At 37.9% G+C, this 18,330-nt stretch overlaps 2 protein-coding genes across 4 annotated transcripts in view; one reads left to right on the top strand and one right to left on the bottom strand.

The window, feature by feature from the left end:
* Nucleotides 1–1,389: 1,389 nt before the first annotated feature.
* On the bottom strand, nt 1,390–11,387 carry HSPD1 (heat shock protein family D (Hsp60) member 1). 2 transcript variants are annotated; one of them, XM_015596534.1, is made up of 12 exons: nt 11,314–11,387; nt 10,003–10,178; nt 8,612–8,864; nt 7,095–7,177; nt 6,439–6,534; nt 5,927–6,020; nt 5,524–5,692; nt 3,890–3,989; nt 3,107–3,352; nt 2,572–2,746; nt 2,118–2,296; nt 1,390–2,021 (listed from the first exon to the last, which is right to left on the bottom strand). In XM_015596534.1, the coding sequence occupies exons 2-12, from the start codon at nt 10,174–10,176 to the stop codon at nt 1,866–1,868; spliced, it is 1,725 nt and encodes a 574-aa protein (XP_015452020.1). In that variant the 5' UTR covers nt 10,177–10,178; nt 11,314–11,387; the 3' UTR covers nt 1,390–1,865. The 2 variants fall into 2 exon arrangements, with proteins under 2 accessions (XP_015452020.1, XP_006921376.1); XM_006921314.2 differs by lacking the exon at nt 11,314–11,387 and adding an exon at nt 11,095–11,240.
* Nucleotides 11,388–11,541: 154 nt separating this feature from the next.
* The window catches only part of LOC102891560 (10 kDa heat shock protein, mitochondrial), a 33,151-nt gene continuing 26,362 nt past the window's right edge, over nt 11,542–18,330 (top strand). Inside the window, exons 1-4 of one of the 2 annotated variants that reach the window (XM_006921315.3) lie at nt 11,597–11,754; nt 12,387–12,551; nt 13,580–13,669; nt 13,748–13,999. In XM_006921315.3, coding sequence (XP_006921377.1) covers nt 11,752–11,754; nt 12,387–12,551; nt 13,580–13,669; nt 13,748–13,798 — 309 coding nt within the window. In that variant the 5' untranslated portion in view covers nt 11,597–11,751 and the 3' untranslated portion in view covers nt 13,799–13,999. Of the gene's footprint in view, nt 11,755–12,386; nt 12,552–13,579; nt 13,670–13,747; nt 14,000–18,330 lie in introns of those variants that run through there. The other variant, XM_006921316.3, reaches the window with a different exon arrangement.

Below are 18,330 nucleotides of genomic sequence, written 5' to 3' on the forward strand. Positions count from 1 at the left end.
TTCCTCATCTACGATCATTGGCATAGTTAATCTTGACCAAATGTTTGAAGAAACCATCTTGATACTCTTGGTTCTCTCCAGAATCCCTCCAAAACTGCAATCACCTTGTACAGTTAAGAAAAGGTCATTTCCTAGTCTATTGATTTCTCTGGCTGCAGCTTTCAGAGTTCCTTACAGTTGCCTAGATCTTAGCTTAGGGATTCATTCCAGACTTGCTCTTTGGTTTGAGTGTAAGCTCTTAAATCAAACCCTAGATCGAATTTGGGGTCTATTACTGACAGCTGTTTAGACTGTGTAAAGTTAAACTTTCAGAGCCTGTTTATGTTAACTGTAGCATAGTTTTAATTAATCCCTAAATTGTTTGGAGTGTTAAAATAATCCAAATATTTAGTACAGTGTTTAACACATAATTTTTCTCCAGTTAATCTCTTTAGGCTCGTTAGTCTAATGACAACTAGAAATCTTTCAAAGTCCAGGTATCTCCCCTTCTTTTTCTTCTAATCTAGCTTGGCCTTTAAGATATAAACTATATAAACACTTAAGGTTTCTTTTCCTCCAAATCTGATAGTGCTAGTTTGCTTTTTGTCACTTCTATAGCCAAAACTACATTCTAGCCAAGTTGTTCACTTAAAATGCCTTTTATTCAGTCCCCTCTCATGTTTCTAACCCAACTAAATTAACAGCAAAAACGTTTCTAGGTACAGGATTTCAAGTGACTTTGGCTTCTGGTCTGTGGTGGACTTTATTTGTCCCTCTATTTCTATCCAAGCTTTGTATACAGCTCAGGCCAGCAGGAACATTTGCCTCAATGCCTAGCTTACACACCAGACTGTTAAACAGCAGCTCCAGGGCCATAACGAGGAGCTCCTTCCCACTTAGAGCAGATTCAGGTGCTATAGCTCCAAGACAGACTTAAGTCCTTGGTACAGGTGAGAGTAAAATAAAAACTTATACGTTTTTACAGGAGTCTTGTGCCTTCAATTTATGACATAGTTAATCTAGAAAGCAAATCAGTACCTTCCCCCAACATGCACACATCCAGGTACTGTTTTAAAAGCCACACTTCCATGCTTTATTATCTAATAAAGACTAAATGTTGAGCCAGAAACTTCCTTCTTTTTAACTTAAGAAATAAAGGTGAAGACACTGGGTCATGCATATTAAGAACAGACCTCAACACATACAATATTGTTTCCACAGGATTCAGAGTTGTCACCTTTTAAAATTTCTCCCACTACCAATGTAATAATGTAATTTAGTCTGCAGCAAAGAGAAACACAAGAATACTATACAGGTGGAACATTTTACCCATTTGTGCCAAACCCAATCTCTCTTCTTCAATTGGTTTTCATTTCTCCAATCTTCTAGATCATGGAAAGGCTAACACGATTAACTTTAAACAAATTTTTATTACACAAAGGTCGTCACATAATTGGGTATTTCTCTACTTTGTACACAATTATTTACTCTCCACAGAAAGGCTGCTTCTTAACTTCTCATCGGATGATGGCAAGCACTAAAATCCTGATTTTAACAGAATAGTAGTAAAAATGCCTCAGTGATTTAAGTTGAAAGCAGTACGTTGGTACATGGCTCTTGCACTTAGTTATCAGGAATGTACAAATGTCTTTATTCAAAAATACAAAATAAATTATCTGTAGGCATGGACAATGACAGCAGTAAACCATTATATGTTGTCAACTGAAACCAGTAACTGATGATTACAGTGATTTTCTTAAACATCAGCCAGCCTTTTATTCAGTTATTTCGTTCAACTGACTTCTCTGAAGTTACAGATGAGGAGCACTGCGCCTTGAGCTTCCTCTCACAGTTCTCATTAATAGAGTAAAGCACTATTCTAGGAATTAGAACATGCCACCACCTCCCATACCACCTCCCATTCCACCCATTCCGCCCATTCCAGGGTCTTTCTCTTCTTTAGGAATTTCTGTGACTACAGCTTCTGCTGTAGTTAGCAGAGAAGCCACTCCAGCAGCATCCAGTAAAGCAGTTCTTACAACCTGGGAAAAGTTTGATGAAATATTACTTTCTACTTAGTAAAAAATTAGTAAGACTTACTGAAGTTATTAAAGAATTTTTATAAAAAGGTCAACTACCTTAGTTGGATCAATGATTCCTTTTTCCACCATATTCACAAAATCTCCAAGCATAGCGTCATAACCAACTTCAGAGGAACTTTGCATAATTTTCTCAACTATCAACGATCCTTCAACACCTGCATTCTTAGCAATGGTCATTGCAGGAATTTTGAGTGCTTTTTTAATAATTTCTATACCTATAAAGAAAGTAAAGTTTAGGCAATTTATTCTAGTTCTTTCTTTTGTAAATATTATACTACCGAGAGTACTGATACAGGAAAAGATTGCAGGTCAAATCATTTCCCCTGAAAAATACAATGCACCTTTCATCTCTCCTTGATAGTACTACTGTACTTTTGTTATTCTGGAGATTGCTTTGAGTTGTAACATTTAGTGGGCAGCAATGACATTTTTCTAACAGAAAGACTAATATTAGACCGCAAATAAACTCAATTGTAAGGTAACTTTTTACCAATTTTTTGATCTTCGTTAGCTGGAGTTAACGAGTCCAAGGCTGGAATGCACCGAAGCAGGGCACAACCTCCTCCCAGAACAATGCCTTCTTCAACGGCAGCTCGTGTAGCATTGAGAGCATCTGTTACTCTGTCTTTTTTTTCATTCACTTCAACATCACTTGTTCCACCAACCTAAAGATTAAAAGCATTCCAATTAGTATAGCTTCTCTAATTTAAGATGCTGCCAAGAGTCATTAGCACCTAGTCTGTTTAAAAAAGCAATGTAAAAAAGGCTGATTAAACAGCTAATAGGGTGAGTGTAGTGTCCCACCAAAGTTAGACTCCGACTGACATAGCAACCCCCCACATTATAAGTTCAATTCTGGTTTTAAGGAATATTTCAGTTAAAAAAAGAACTTTACATAATAAATACCTCCATGAGGAAGTTAATTTCATGAACAACAGTTACACAGCACTATTGGGGAATACCACAGAAACAAATCATTCTTGAACTCAGAACCTAAGAAGCTTATTTACAACAATGAATCTTACCTTCAGCACAGCTACGCCATCTGAGAGTTTTGCCAGACGTTCATTTAGTTTTTCCTTTTCATATTCACTAGTTGTGGTATCTAACTGTTCCATGATTTCTTGAATACGTTTTTCAATTTGAGCCTTGTCACCCTTTCCTTTCAAGAGCATGGCATCATCTTTGGTCACAATGACCTCTCCAACTTTTCCTAAGTCATGAGACTGAACATCTTCAAGATTTAGAGTTAATCCTTCTTCTCCAAACACCTAGAAATATTAAAAAAAAAAAATAACAAATTTCAGGTTACAGTTTTTTCATTATACCAAATTTACTTATCATATAGCACACACAGATGTTTTGATGAAACATTTTATAATACTATTATTTCTTTGAAATGTGAGATTTTAAGACCACTGAATATGATCTTTCATTGCATTTCCAACTTCCCACTTAATCCTCGATATTAGATTTGAAAAAACTGTAAACTCACAAAACTCATCCAAGATCACACTTTTAGTGGAACCAGGACTAGACCCTAGGCCTAAATTCTTAAGTCTTATGTATTTTTACTATATTCTTGAAAACCAGTCAATAAGCCTATTCATGGCAAAGTAGAGAAGGAAGGGATTATAACACTATTTAATCCAACCTCTACCTCCCATCCCAAACATACAACAGAGGCACAGATTAAGTAAACAGTTGAGATGGTATTATCTGATTATGAAAAAAGTAAATTCTACTTATAAATTTTAGGCCTGGAAGTATAACGTTCAATAAACCAACATCGCACTTATTTTACTTACTGCACCACCAGTAGCAATAGCCATGTCTTTAAGCTGGTTTTTTCGATTGTCACCGAAACCTGGAGCTTTGACTGCTACAACCTGAAGACCAACTTTTAGCCTGTTAAGAATAGTAATTAATAAGGATAAAATTTAATAAAAATGCCTGTCTAGTTCTCAAGTTCTGACTCCTAAGTGTACCTAGAAAACTTTACTTTTTAAAATTGTTTGCCTGAACATGCCCGATCCTGTCTGATCTCGGAAGCTAAGCAGGGTCGGACCTGGTTAGTACTTGGATGGGAGACTACCTAGGAAGGCCAGGTGCTGTAGGCTTAAAAAAAAAATTGTTTGCTTCCTAGCAACTTATGGTTAAAACAGGAAATGACAATTTTCCATTCTTCCATATTTGCCAATATCTGACTACCTTAATAAACTACTGACCTTATTTACATTCCAGTTCAGCAATTGGACCCAGAAGCAAAAATGTTAATGTAAGCAAAAGATATTTAAGTTAAATAGTAACTCTTTTATAGACTGTTAAAAAATCAGAATTATTAATTATTAAATTTGGGGGTCCATCTAATAAGCATTTACTCTACGTGTTCCATTTAAAATTAGATTAAGTTGCTATTAAAGTATGAGCAAGAAGTGTTTTTAATTTACTTCCTTTATAAATGTCAATATTGCTGATAACAGTATTACGCTCACCTACAATTTGAGCAGGTAATTAATACTTGAATATACAAAGAAATGTCCACAGATTGTGAAACAAAAGGAATACAGAAACTTCAAAACAGAGCTGGTCTATTTTATTAAGGAGCCAAATAAAAATCAGAGGGATAAACTCTGATGATATGCCAAGTGTATCGATATCCAACTTTTCAGCTACCAGTAAAATGGTTCAATGAAAACTGTAGGCCTGTGGTTTTTTGTTTTTGTGGGGTTTTTTTTTTTTTTTTTGGCTTCAAATCTCATAATCTCTAAGGTATATTTATAACCCAAAAGCAAATCCAAGTTAACATTCCAGGATAAGTAAACTAATTTTAAGCTTTTGGGTCATGCCAAGGTATGTAATCTCTAACACATACATACCTGCTATTTCATTTGTCCCACTTCTGATATACCTCAATTCTAAGATTAGGAAGAATATATATTTTAATAATACCAATTCTGTTTACAGCATTAAAATTACTTGTCTTAAATTCAAAATACATTACAGATTTTAAAAAATTAACTGAACGAATTTGTTCCGTATGTAAAATACCAACTGCTGAATACACTTAGATCTAAAGTTTTTAGAATGGCAGTTATTTATTTCCTTCTTTCTATACATAATTACAACTGTGAAATATTTTCCCCCAAAATTAAAAAAAAAAACAAATCGTCATTTACCTTCAAAACAACTGTAAGCACTTATAAAAATTAGAAAGACAACACATACAAAATTAGACTATGTTATGAGAAAGTTGCACTTCAGGGCCCCATTCAGAAAGACAGAGCCATTAAAACTAGACTAAGCATTTATGAAGCACACCTATACTATACACTACAACTCTGAATATAAGTAGGCAGAGGTACAGAATGGAAATTTCAAACATTAATATAAGCAATTGCCTTTCACCTAGAAATGGAAACCAAATATCATTGCCTATTACCTATTCAAAACAAGTGTACTTAGAGCTTCTCCATCAACATCTTCAGCAATTATGACCAAAGGCTTACGGTGAGCATTGGCGATTTCAAGAGCAGGAACAATGGACTGGACACTAGAAATTTTCTTTTCACTCAACAGAACATAGGCATCTTGGAACTCACATTTCTGACCTGCAAAAACAAAGAATATTTCAAACCAACTTTAGAACATTAATATTCTGAAAATGTCTGAATTTACATGAAATGGCTATAAACATAAATTCATGTTTTTCTGCTTCCATTTCTTTTACATATTAACTTTTGGAAGATATGAATTTATATTTTCAAAGGTATGACACCAACTAATGCCTGTAATTTGACACATAGCAAATAATATTAAAAACTTTGTTTTTGATTTGCTTTTACCTTTTGATGTATTAATAAAGTATGGAGAAATATAACCTCGATCAAACTTCATGCCTTCAATAATTTCTAATTCATCATTCAATGTTTTTCCATCCTGTGGAAAGTCAAAGAATTAGCTGTATGAATTTCATTAAAGAAACACAAAAATTGCAATTTTAGGCTAAACAAATAGATCCCACTTGTCATAAGGGATCCAGGTATTGTCTTCTAGCTGTAAAAATTAATTCAAATATGCATTTTTAAAATTTCGCAGAAAATTTTTAAAAATGCATATTTGAATTAATTTTTACAGCTAGAAGACAATACCATTTAAGTTAGGATGGATTTACTCCTAACAGCAAATAATTCACACAAAACATAATAAGCATTCTACTCTCTACAGATACTGATACTACACATTAAAGAATAAAACATATATTTTGAAACACATATAATTTGAATTTTTGTATTTGGAAAACTCAGTTTTGATCATCAGACACCTCATTTCAAGCTATCATTAAAAACACACTTGCCTTTACTGTGATGACACCCTTTCTTCCAACCTTTTTCATTGCATCAGAAATGATGTTGCCAATTTCTTTGTCTCCATTTGCAGAAATCGTAGCAACCTGAAATAATCAATTTACTTTTCCAAATTAAAAGGTAAGGCTAGTGTCCTCAATCAACTCCCTTTCCTTTTCCTAGTAACTTCCAAACTGACATACCTACTGGTGGGGTAGGGACCAGACAAGGAATGGGTATTAGAGGAAGAGGACTTTATGGCATAATATTTCTAATGAAATATCAATTCTGTTTTCAATTGTTTTTCATCTCATTATTTGGCCACATTATTTTTAAAACATATGAAATAAACATGCACTTATTCTTTTAAACAAAAACAGTAAAAAATAAAAGAAAAAAGCTGACTCCATTATTTTTTTTCCTTTACAAAGGAGTCAATCTTACAATATAACAAACATCACAGACCTCTGACAGTGACTAAAGAACCTTTTTCATAAACATAAGTTTTACTCACAGCATGCAGAACTAAAATGGCAGCCTATTAAGACCTATCACAGTCACTATTTTCCAATGTTTTAGCAGTAACAAAAATGCTTCCAATGTTGGTATAAAATCATGTTACTAAAATTTTTAAAACTTTACAATAAAATATTATGAAAAATCTTACCTGAGCAATTTCTTCAGGAGTTGTCACAGGTTTAGACTGCCTCTTAAGTTCAGCAATTACAGCATCAACAGCTAACATCACACCTGGGTCAAAAACAAATGCCATTACACTGCATATTCTCTCATAACTCCATGTCACATACAAATTTTGATTTAATATAAGTTTTCATGCCTTAATAGCCTACACACACTGCTTCTGGGCCAGTACTTTTCCCAATCACACAGAGTTGGATGGCACGCACAAAAACAAGAACTAAAGTCCTACAATGCCAAAATTATTTTGAAAATTGAACTAAGAAAAAAACTGAGGTGTACAATTTCAAGAATCTCACCATTTAACTCATCCTGTATAAGTCATTCTCAATCCAATCATACTGCATGTTTCTAATAAGGTCAGCCAACAATTCTCCCCTCAACTGAATGATTATAAAAAAGGGCCAAAATGGGTTACAGTTCTTTACTTTCAAAAATGAATATAATTCTCAAGTATAAGGAATTTCTTGTGGCCATTCCCCTGCAGGTTTTAATTATCCAAAATTTCCTCATTTTGTTATTATAAACAATATTTTTGTTTTAACAGTTAACAGCACCACAATATGGATTTATGAAAAACCCATTTTACTATAATGAGACTAGTGCTAGCTCTTTCCTTCTTTGAGAAATGTTACTTCAAGAAAAAAATCCAAAGCGAGGTGTTTAGGAACCATGACTTTCTTTGGGAAGTAACTTTAATAACCTCAATTAATGCTTGTCAGTGATTTACAGTCAAACTGCTTTCCATGCAACACATTTCAATATTTGGATCTCAAACATTAAAATAGATGGGATGTTATCAGTAGGCCTGGAACACCAATTCTGACAAAATAATATTCCCCTTTACTAAAAGTCTCCTAGTTTGGCCAGCAACACTCTAAGGATACATGGTAATCATTTTCAAGACAGGAAAACCAAGTTTTAGTACACAGCTAACAAATGACAATGATAGAATTTAAGTCTACATCACCACCTCATGCTGGGGAGATCTTTAAATTGTAGTCTAGCCCCCTAAAACAAGCAGTAATAAACAAAACGCAGACCAATAAAATACTATGTGCTGTTAAGAGAAGAAACTGCTTTCAAAAAAAACCTGTGACATCCTGATAACTGTTTCTTGTTAGGCCCTACATTCCAGATAACTAAGGTAAAACATAAAAACTGTATAATCTCTCTGCTCTAATCCTCACAAGTTTACTATTTTCAAGGTATATAGTATACGCTGTATCTTCCAATAAATTGTTGGCTTTAGGGGGAAGGGTGTGGGGAGGGTCTAACGACACAAGGGTCAGACTGACAACAGGAAATGTCAGTCACATTTCTCTCCTTAGCACCTAGCACAGTGCCCACCACATACATAGCTACGCATTCAATCACTATTTGCTGAAGGAATACTCAGCCTAAGAATTTTTAGGATGTAAGAACCAACTTTCTAATATTAATAAACAGTTGAAAACACTGAAAACAATAAAGTGACATTCCCACCTCTCCTGATCTCCACTGGATTAGCACCTTTGCTAATCTTCTCAAAACCTTCTTTGGCAATAGAGCGTGCCAGTACTGTAGCAGTTGTGGTGCCATCTCCAGCCTCTTCATTTGTATTATTGGCAACATCTTGAACAAGTTTAGCGCCAATATTCTTATATTTATCTTTTAAGTCAATGGACTTTGCAACGGTCACACCATCTTTTGTTACTTTGGGACTTCCCCAACTCTGTTCAATAATCACTGTTCTTCCCTACAATTGCAGAGAAAAAAAAGTGACACAACCACACAAAGTACTACTTAGCTTAAAACAGAACAAGCAGTTTTTATAATAGGGCAATTACTTGAGAGCCTCAACATTAAGTTGTCGCTTTTTATCAGCATAATCTGCAGCATAATCTCAATGGCAAGTCCACTCACGTTCTTAAATTTACAGAAAAAATGACCTCTGTTGCCAAATGCACAGCCTTGGATGAGGTATATTATGTGAGATAAAAATCCTAGGTAGTAAAAGATGTCATTTAATAAGAACACAGACAAACCAATATCAATTTGATAGATTTTAATGGAATTCCAGTTTATTTTTGACATAATTTCTATTTTTCTCCAGTGCCTGCTATCTTTAAACGTAATGTGAAAACTTACTTTTTAAACTTGCTTTAAAATTTAGTTACTAAAATATCAACAGCAAGGAAAGCAGAGTACGTTATCTTTCAGGGTTGTTTGACGTTAAATCTCAAATCTGGTGCAAAAAGAGTATTGGCAGTTTTTGGATCTGAACCAAAGTTGCTACTTGGCAGTCATGCAAATATCTTATTTTATACAGTTTGGATTACTTTGATACTTGAATTGTTTTCAACCTGAAATGAAGCATCGCTTGACTGTGCACAACCTTCAAAGGCCTCCTCAAATTTATTACTCTTCACCAATCTCTTCATGTTAAATGAAGCTTAAAATTTTAAATGTGGTTTGGAACAGAAGGGACAGCAGAAAAATATTAGGTAAAACTAGCACCTAAGAGCACATACTTGAGGTATTATAGGAAGTAAGTTATGCTTGGAACTAACTACTGGGAAAGAATCCAAAATTTAAATCAAGCAGGAAAGCAATATTAATTCTACCTTGAGTTTAAGGATCCACATTGTGTTATAAGTTACCACTGGATTACATCACACATTGTACAAAATAGTTTCACAAATTTGGTAGAAAAGTTTTAAGTTTTAAGGCCGTTACATAGTTAAAAAAAAAAAAAGTAACCGAGAATGCGGAACTCATATGTAAATTGGATTCTATCAAAAACCGTATACCCGTGTAGTTCAGCTAGCTGTGATCAATAAAATGTTATTGCATAATTAACAGTACTACAAATTACAACAAAATAATACTGATACCTTTGGCCCCATAGTAACGGCTACAGCATCGGCTAAGAGGTCTACACCTTGAAGCATTAAGGCTCGGGCATCTGCACCAAATTTTACATCTTTGGCATAAGCCCGAGTGAGATGAGGAGCCAGTGCCCTGGACACTGGCCTAATCTGGCGAAAGACTTCGTGTAATCGAAGCATTTCTAGGGAGGGGGAGAAACAAGCATATTATCAGTACATCAATACGAACACTACCCGAGGTGCGTTACAACATAAACATGACACCTGTGCAACAGAAGAAATGTAAGACGTGAGCAGGGCCGACTTCTCTCAGCCACTAAACCCGGGCCACGGAACGCGCCACAGCTTTTTAACGCCTGCACTAGCGCAAACTTGAAGAAAGGCCGCCCCCACGCCCGACCTACAGCACTAGCACAAAGTATACCTATCTTCTTCCCCATGGCCATTTGCCCCTGCCGTTAAAAACGAATAAATCTTTCACCACTAAAATAGCCTGCAGAGCAAACCCACTCCAAACGTGTCCTGGAAAGTATGCAGGAAAGGGGCAGGTTATAAACCCGGTGACCAGTGGAGTAAAAACATTCCTGACAGTGCAAAAATCTGCTTACTAAGATGTGTATTCATGTATCCAATCGGGGCTACAGTATCAGAGTAGCCGACTAGGCCGCGATGCTGGACACAGCGGCCCCATGTGTCTTTTCATCTAGACGCCCCGAGCAAGGTCAAGGCTGGAGGCGCCGTACCCTCACTGAGCTTGCGGGGATAAAGACAGGCTCCGTTAAGGTTGAGACTACCCCCGTCAAGGCCCTGGAGTCGGCCAGGAATGGGCTGCATCGGAGGACCCACGTGAACACACTCCCCCGGTTCCACACACTCCTGGCCCTCCCTCTTGCAAGGCCTCCCTCCTGCGCCCTGGCCTGGCGAGCGATCCGCGCCGCACGTGGTGGGCCCCCGCAAGGCCTGGGCCAGCGAGCCCCGGGCTGCGGCGCTGAGGGGAAGCCCTGGCTCTATCCTGCCGGCGCACTCAAGCAGAACCACCGCGGGGCAAGGTCGGGGGTCCCAGACGCCTGCGTAAGGTGGCGCGGGGCAGCCGCATACCTGCGGGGCAGCGGCAAGGCGGACGAGCAGCGAGACAGGCCGTCGGCGGCGAGTGAGGGACAAAGTGCAGGGCGCACACGGCAAAGAGCTCCTGTCCCCTCCCTCCGCCGCTCCCCCCGCCCTGCAGCACCGCGTGTGCGGGGGCCTCCCACTCCCCCCTCCCATCGGCCCGGACCCGGCAATCTGTACGCGCCGCGCGCCAGCCCCGCCCCTGCCTACCCGCGCGGGGCCAGGCCAGCGGGCTCAGCCCTCTCTGGCCAGCTTAGGCTAGTTCCCGGGCTGCGTTCGCTTCCAGAACTTTCCGGGGACTGCTGCGTTGTCTCTGGGTCACGGGTTAAATCGCGTCATTTCCGGGAGGAGGCGAAGGGCTAGTATTTTCACCTCCGCGAGGGTCCTAGAAAAGCCTAGAAAAAGCTCCTCTTTCTTCCGCCTCCCGGTCGTCGCGTCAGTGGCCTGCGCAGAGCGCGCGGGACGAATCGCGGCGCGCGCTGTTGCGGCCGCCCTCTCGCGCGCGCGGGGAGGGCCGGGAGGCGGGGGCGAGCGCGCCTGCGCACTGGGCGGCCTCTTCCAAAGTTCACTTGCCCGCACGGCCGGACTGCAGGTTTCTCCTTGCGGCCGCGGCGCGAGAGCAGAGTACGTACTGCGGCAGCAGGAGTCATGGTGAGTCCCGCGTGCGCTAGAGGCGCGTGGGTCCGGGTAGGCCTGAGGCGCACGGGGAGCCTGGACCGTTCTCATTGGGAGAGGGAGAAGGAGGGGTTGGGGTCACTCAGGGACCGGCACCCACCCGAACCCTGGAGACTCCGGGTTCCGCCGACCCTTTCGTCCTCAGAGGGCCCTTTGCACGCGCGTGTATGGCCGGCCTGTGTGCTAAGGGGCGGGAACTCGGACGCACGCGTGGCGCCAGATCCGCTTCTCCTGCAAGGCCTTTTGTGGGTGTGTAATACTGTGAAGAAAGCATGGCTTTACACAGAGTGACTTCAGATGTGTGCTGAACATTCCAGAAAAACCTATGGAAGGAAAATATGTGACCTTGGAATAAACCAAGATGGTTTTTAAAGCTCGTCTGGCTGCTGACCAGAGGAGCACCAACTACCCCTACCACATAGGGAATTGGAAATTAACCTGGAATCTAGGGCTGAACGTTCAAATGGGTTTCCTGAAGGAATAATCTGGGTTGGGGCGTTACCTTTGAAAGCCACATGTGGTGGTTGATATGTAAAATTTACGATGGCATGCCTGTTTAGAATATAATTACATATTTTGTTTCAAAACTAACATTTCTCTCCCTGCAGGCAGGACAGGCATTTAGAAAGTTTCTTCCCCTCTTTGACCGAGTATTAGTTGAAAGGAGTGCTGCGGAAACTGTAACCAAAGGAGGCATTATGCTTCCAGAAAAATCTCAAGGAAAAGTATTGCAAGCAACAGTAGTAGCTGTTGGATCGGGCTCTAAAGGAAAGGTAAATAGCTAAAATGGAATTATTTTCATGTGAGGTGGAGGGGAAAAAGAATCCTTGGTTATTAAAAGCAGTCTTTTAACTAGTTTATTTTCAAGATCATTCTCCAGTTCAGTTAGATTTAATCTATGTCTAACGAAAATGATTGTAAAATGAAATTGTTTATTATATACAATGGAAGGTTAGAGAATATTAAAACCAAAAGCCACTTGGTAGCCTCATATGACTAGTGTTTTTTTCAAATTCTGAATTTTTTATTTTTAAAAAGTTAAAAAAAATTTAAACAATTATGCTTGAAGATAATCCATGGGGGTGTTTAAGAATTGAAGAGAAATTTGAACTCTTGGTCTAACATGTTGCGCTGAAATTGCCCTAATCCTTTAACCACTTTTCACTTTACTTGGCATTCCCATTAAAGGGACAGGTTAAGACTATCCTTCCAAAGATTCTCAGTAAATGCCTTTGGGGTCTAGTAAGTTAATTGCATTGTTCCAGTTGCCTCAGAGTTCTAGCAAGGCACTCTTCTGGAGTCAGGGATAGGAAGACTTTGGGGAGTGGGCACTATGCTTCAGTCTCCTTTACCCAAATCATATTTTCGAGAAAAGAAAGTTGAATCACAAAGGAGATATGTTTCAAATTCAGGAACTTTTCTGTTTTTGTTTTGGTATGCTGAGGTTAAACATAGCCATGTATAAACGATTTTAAAAACTGGTTTATTTTATATAATCGATAGGTTATGTTCATATTTAATCACTAAAAATTAGCTTGTTAGCTTTCCCAATATAACTCCTTGAACTTTTACACTGAAATCGGGTTTTAGTTTAAGCCACTGTGGGCATTATTTCAAAATGTAACTCAACACGTTAAGACATTTTTGAGTATAGAAATACAGTTGTATAAATTATATCATTTTGCTACCAAGTCCTTTTATAATAGTTGATTTGAGTATGCACATTTGATTAATAAATGTTAGATATAAATATTTGGTGAACTAAATGCCTTTGCTAATAAAATATCCTTATTTTCTTAAGGGTGGAGAGATTCAACCAGTTAGCGTGAAAGTTGGAGACAGAGTTCTTCTTCCAGAATATGGAGGCACCAAAGTAGTTCTAGATGACAAGGTATGTAAACGTAATAATTTTAAAAAGAAGTTAAATATTTGCTGTTTTTTTCTTCACTATTGGTTTCTCTGTTTGCAGGATTATTTCTTATTTAGAGATGGCGACATTCTTGGAAAGTATGTAGACTGAAATCACTATTGAAATGGCATCCTGTGAAGCTGCCCATTCCACTAAAGTTCTGAAATCTCATCATGTAAATAATTTCCATGTCTCTTTTGTAATAAATTAATGAAATAATCCAAAAGTAATGACATCCAGTGTCTCTTAAAATTTAGTTTCACTGTACTGATATAAACATTTCCAAATAAAAATGTATAAATAAATGGTTAATTTTTATTTAGTGTTTTAATTTGGTTTTAGTATCTAGTTTGTTTTTTTCTTTTTTCAAGTGAACTGCAGAGAATTTTGGAGAACAAGGCTTTCAATTTTCACATTGAATTTAGCTTTACTACATAGATCATTGATGCTGATACAAAGCATGGATTTATACTTACTTTTTTGTTTTTTTGTCTTCTGAGATTCAAAAGAATAGTTGTTCAAGAAGCTATCAATGTAAGAAACATCCAAACCGGGAGAGGATTTTTATGCTTGAGTCAAACTGATAACATACTGAAGAGCAAGATCTCAAATACTCTCAGGCAGTTTAGTTTCTTTTATGCGTTTAAGATTAGGGAGAGAATGAAGGAAGATTATATTAAGGTGGGAGAAAGCAAGGTTTACGTTACAAAATAGTTAAGACTATGGATTCTCGAAGGTGGTTTTCTTTAGAAGGGTATGAAAGTCATTTCAGAGGTGTGTTTACCTACTGAGGCACAAAAACTGATAGTTTGCTTAAGGCAAAGATAAACGTGCTAAAGAAATTACATGGCTGGGGTGTGAATACCCACCAATTTATGATCAGATCACCTTGTGAGGTTACTTTCCATAAAATCTCCCCTATTTTTACCTGTCCACAATGCTACTTTATACTGGTTTAGACAAACCCAAATAGTGTTCCAATTAGGCGAACGCAAGTGGTATTTGAGAAAGGAAAGCGGACTAATTACTGAAGGAAGAAATTTCTATAGGTGCAGATAAGCTAACAGACTAAATCTAAAGAATATTTTCAGTCAGACTGTCTTACGTTGCTTTCTTGTTAGCCTTGTAACAAGTATAGAATGCAATGCTGCTTTAGGCCCAGTACAAAGGTTATTTTGCCAAAGGTTTGAGGAGTCGGACTTGCAGTTGAGCTGGGATGGCAGCTCCAATTCAAAAAGTAGCTCCATTTATATTCTTCATAGTGTTACAGTCCAGTGCAGGTTGGTGGGGAGGGTGCTGCTCCACAATTATTTAGGGTCTCAGACTCCCAACTTGTAGCCCTACTGCCCTCTTGAGAGCCTGAAGCCTACTCCATAGAGAATCGTATATAGGTGTTTATGGTCCAGGTCTGGAAATGGAGCACTTCCTCACTAGTGTTAGAAAATTCAGACTGGTTTAAAATTGCACTCCTGGGAGAGGCTGAACCATGAAAACAACTACACAAGCTTATGTTAAACTATAGTTCTTCGCTTATGGAATCCAGTGTTGTTTTGTGTTATATTTAGAAAATTTTAATCAACATAGCCAGTTTTAAAAACTGCATAATTTACTGGGCAAAATTCAAGGCAAAATATAATAGCTAACTGGCTGAGTGCCTTCTATATGGGGGTGGGCACTGATAGTAATTATAGCTAACACTTCAGGAGCATTTTCTAGATACTGGCCACTGTTGTAGGTACTTTGCATATATCAATTGGTTTAATCTTTTAACAACCATATGAGCTAGGTAACTTCCATCTTTCCAATAAGGTAGGTGAGGCACAGAAGGGTTAAGTAATAACCAAAGTCACAATAGGAAGTGGCAAAGGTAGGGTTTGGACTTCGGCAGTCTACCTCCAAATGGCCCCTGCTACTTTGTTAGAAAAATCTCAGCACTTCGTATTTCAATTCTGGTGGTAACTACTGTGGTATGGGGGGTGTGGGTGTGTTGTAAGAGACGCCTGGGGTCCTGGCAGTATGTCTTGCTTGGAGCAACAAGAACAATGGAAGCAAATGTGGACTTGCAATCAAGGACACATTGCAGAGAGGGCGCATATGCCTGACCAATTCTGAGACTTCTTGCTCTAGGGACTAGAAAAAGATACTTAAGAGGATAAGAAAAAGGTACTTGAGAGGAAATAGCTGAGAACACTGGAGGTGGCTTTGAGGCTGAATCTGGGAGTTGGCTGTAGCTTTTATCTACTAACCCGATAGTAACTATTACTAAATAGCATTGTTGTGAAACTTAATAAAAGGCCATGGAGACAGGGGTTAGGAGGCCAGCATTGTCCAGCCTCCTCTCCTTTATCCATGTAAGTTACACATTTCCAGACTCAACTCTTCTTCCAAACCGTCTCCACTACAGGGGTGGATGTGTGGCAATTAGTAGGTATCTAGTACATAATTTGAATTTAACAAATAGGAAACTTGAGTCACAGAACTGGGTAATTAAGATCTAAAACCTATTCCAGACTTGATTACCAACCCCTAAAATCAGATACTTAGTTACAAGCTACTTCTATTTTGGTGGTCCCATATCTTGCATCCCATATATTTCTTGTGGAATTGAAATCTAAATGTAAATGGCATGAAATAATGGTCTAAACTTTTGATAATGTTATTGTCAGTAAAACTATGTGTGTGCATTTACATTTATGTAAGTACTATTTGTTATACTAAGGCTTAATTGTCATATTTAGCTATAAGAATTGTGATTAAAGAGCTCAATTTTTACAGCACCCAAGAGAGTCATCAATTTCCTACTGTGCCCAAGGCGCTCCTAGATAATGTGCTTTGCAGATCTTAACCTTGTAAGTACTGGTAAACCTCTGTTTACCAGTGAGAAAACTGACTTGAGATGAAACTTTTTCAAGGCCATATGGCTGGTAAACTGCAGAGTTAGGAATCTGGTCCAAAGGCCATGGCTTTCCCATTATTCCCCTGTTCTGTTTTCCAAAGACTCAAGTAAATGAGTTTTGAGATCTAAGTTTTCAAATTTTGGTTCATCCTTGGAATTACCTGGTGTACTTAAAATCGCAAGGCTCTACCCATAACCTACTAAATCAGAACAATGGAGAATTTCTTTTTGTACCACAGTAGTCCTGTGATGTTTGCCTAGCAGAACTGGTTTAAGAAATTATGTTATACTGGAAATAAAATGGGGTAAAGGATTTTGGTGTGAGAAAGGCCAAAAATAAGGGCATTTTAGGTGTGGGGCCACATTTCAGAAAAGTATGTTGTCATTTACCTTTTGTTCAACAGAATTATGAAGGAGAAAGGTAAATAAAATAGGCAAAATTCTAAGTGGGGTTTTCATGATACCATTTTTGAGTGCTTGCCAAGCACTTTTTCTAGGCATTTAACATGTCATCTTGCTTAACTGTAATCAAAGCAATCCTGTGAGGCAGATACTCCTTGCCTCACAGGTGAAACATGCACAGAGAATTAGAGTAACTTGCTCTAATTCTGACAGAAATTTTAAGTCATGGGTTGGAATTGAATTCAGGTTTGTCTGACTTCACAGTCTGCCTTCCACTATTCTACACAAAAAAATTTGGGAAATTGAGAATAAAATTTAAATTACCAGGGAGTTATTCTGTTGTACATGCATTACCATTATTAAGATTTTTTTCCTGTTATTTGTTCCAGAAAGTGTGTTATAAAATAATTCTTATTTTAAAAATTGAGATTATGGGATTAATTTTATTTTATTGTGGTAAGAACACTTAATACAAGATTACCCTCAATAGATTTTTAACTGTACAATACAATATTGTTAACTATAAGCACACTGTTGTACAATAGATCTCTAGAACTTTTTCATGTTGCTTACCTGAAACATATAACAGTTGATTAGCAGCTCCCAATTTCCCCTCTCCCTAGTCCCTAGCAACCACTATTCTGCTCTCTGCTTCTATGAGTTTGACTATTTTAGATACCTCATATAAGTGGGAGTCATGCAGTATTTGACCTATGATTGGGTTGTTTCACTTAGCACGGTGTGCTCAAGTTTCATCCATGTTGTCACGTGACAGATTTCCTTTTTTAAAAAAGACAATAATAAATACTCCGTTGTATGTATATACCATAACAAAAACTGCACGTCAAATTAGGAAACAAATCTGACAAGACATGTCTTCCTCGTACTCTTTCAGTAATGTACTTACCTAGCTGTGAGTATTTCTAAGCTGCTTGGTAAGGACTGCCAGATTGCTCTTCGTAGTGATTCCAAGTCATGCCTTTTTCAGCAAGTTAATTGCTGTTTCAGTGCACTCACACTCTAATGGAGTTTTGAGTTTTATTTATGTGAACTATTTCGATGTTCTCCTTTACCTTTAAGCAACCTGTATGAGAGAGCCCAATCAAACCTAGGCTCTGACTCTGTTTGCCTTACATGCTAGTTTTGTGATATTCGACAAACTGTCTAACCCCTCTTAGTTTAAGAATTAACTGTGAAAGGAGCACTAGTTATCCATTAACATTTTGAATCAAGTCTGTTATTTTCTTATACTTTATTTTTATTTAAAAATAGTTGTATTTGTGTAGTTAAAAATTCCAAAGGATATACACTGCAGAGTCCTCCTTATCCTTGTCCCCCAGTCACA

This window comes from Pteropus alecto, unplaced genomic scaffold (assembly GCF_000325575.1).
Source record: "Pteropus alecto unplaced genomic scaffold, ASM32557v1 scaffold3, whole genome shotgun sequence".
In the NCBI taxonomy this organism is placed as follows: Eukaryota; Metazoa; Chordata; class Mammalia; order Chiroptera; family Pteropodidae; genus Pteropus; species Pteropus alecto.